The sequence below is a fragment of the Wasmannia auropunctata genome, unplaced genomic scaffold, assembly GCF_000956235.1.
Source record: "Wasmannia auropunctata unplaced genomic scaffold, wasmannia.A_1.0 LD320044.1, whole genome shotgun sequence".
Taxonomy (NCBI): domain Eukaryota; kingdom Metazoa; phylum Arthropoda; class Insecta; order Hymenoptera; family Formicidae; genus Wasmannia; species Wasmannia auropunctata.
Window position 1 is genome coordinate 1 of NW_012042846.1, and position 348 is coordinate 348.

The 348-nt window shown below is 45.7% G+C and overlaps 1 protein-coding gene across 1 annotated transcript; it reads left to right on the forward strand.

Annotated features, from left to right (window-relative positions):
• Positions 1-3: 3 nt before the first annotated feature.
• On the forward strand, positions 4-342 carry LOC105460535 (peptidoglycan-recognition protein SB2-like; the record flags this gene model as incomplete). Its single annotated transcript, XM_011706983.1, is given in 1 exon segment — positions 4-342. A coding segment is annotated over 1 exon segment (339 nt), but the record flags the coding sequence as incomplete, so codon positions are not given.
• Positions 343-348: the final 6 nt, after the last annotated feature.

A 348-nucleotide genomic window follows, 5' to 3' on the forward strand; every position in this document is an offset into this window, starting at 1 on the left:
CATATCGAATCTAGACAGTGGTCGGATATCGCCTACAATTTCCTCGTCGGAGGCGACGGTCTCGCATACGTTGGCAGAAGTTGGGACTACGTCGGCGCCCATTCCTTCGGTTTTAACAGCAAGAGTATCGGCATTTCCTTTATTGGTACATTCAACACAGTCGTACCACCGGAAGTGCAATTACATGCCGCGCAAAAAATTATAGAAATCGGTGTTAAAGCCGGGAAAATTGCACCTGACTATAAACTATTGGGTCATCGACAAGTTTCGAAAACTCTGAGTCCAGGAGATGCTTTATATGATGAAATTAAAAAGTGGCCCCATTGGTCACCCCAGCCATGATCCAAT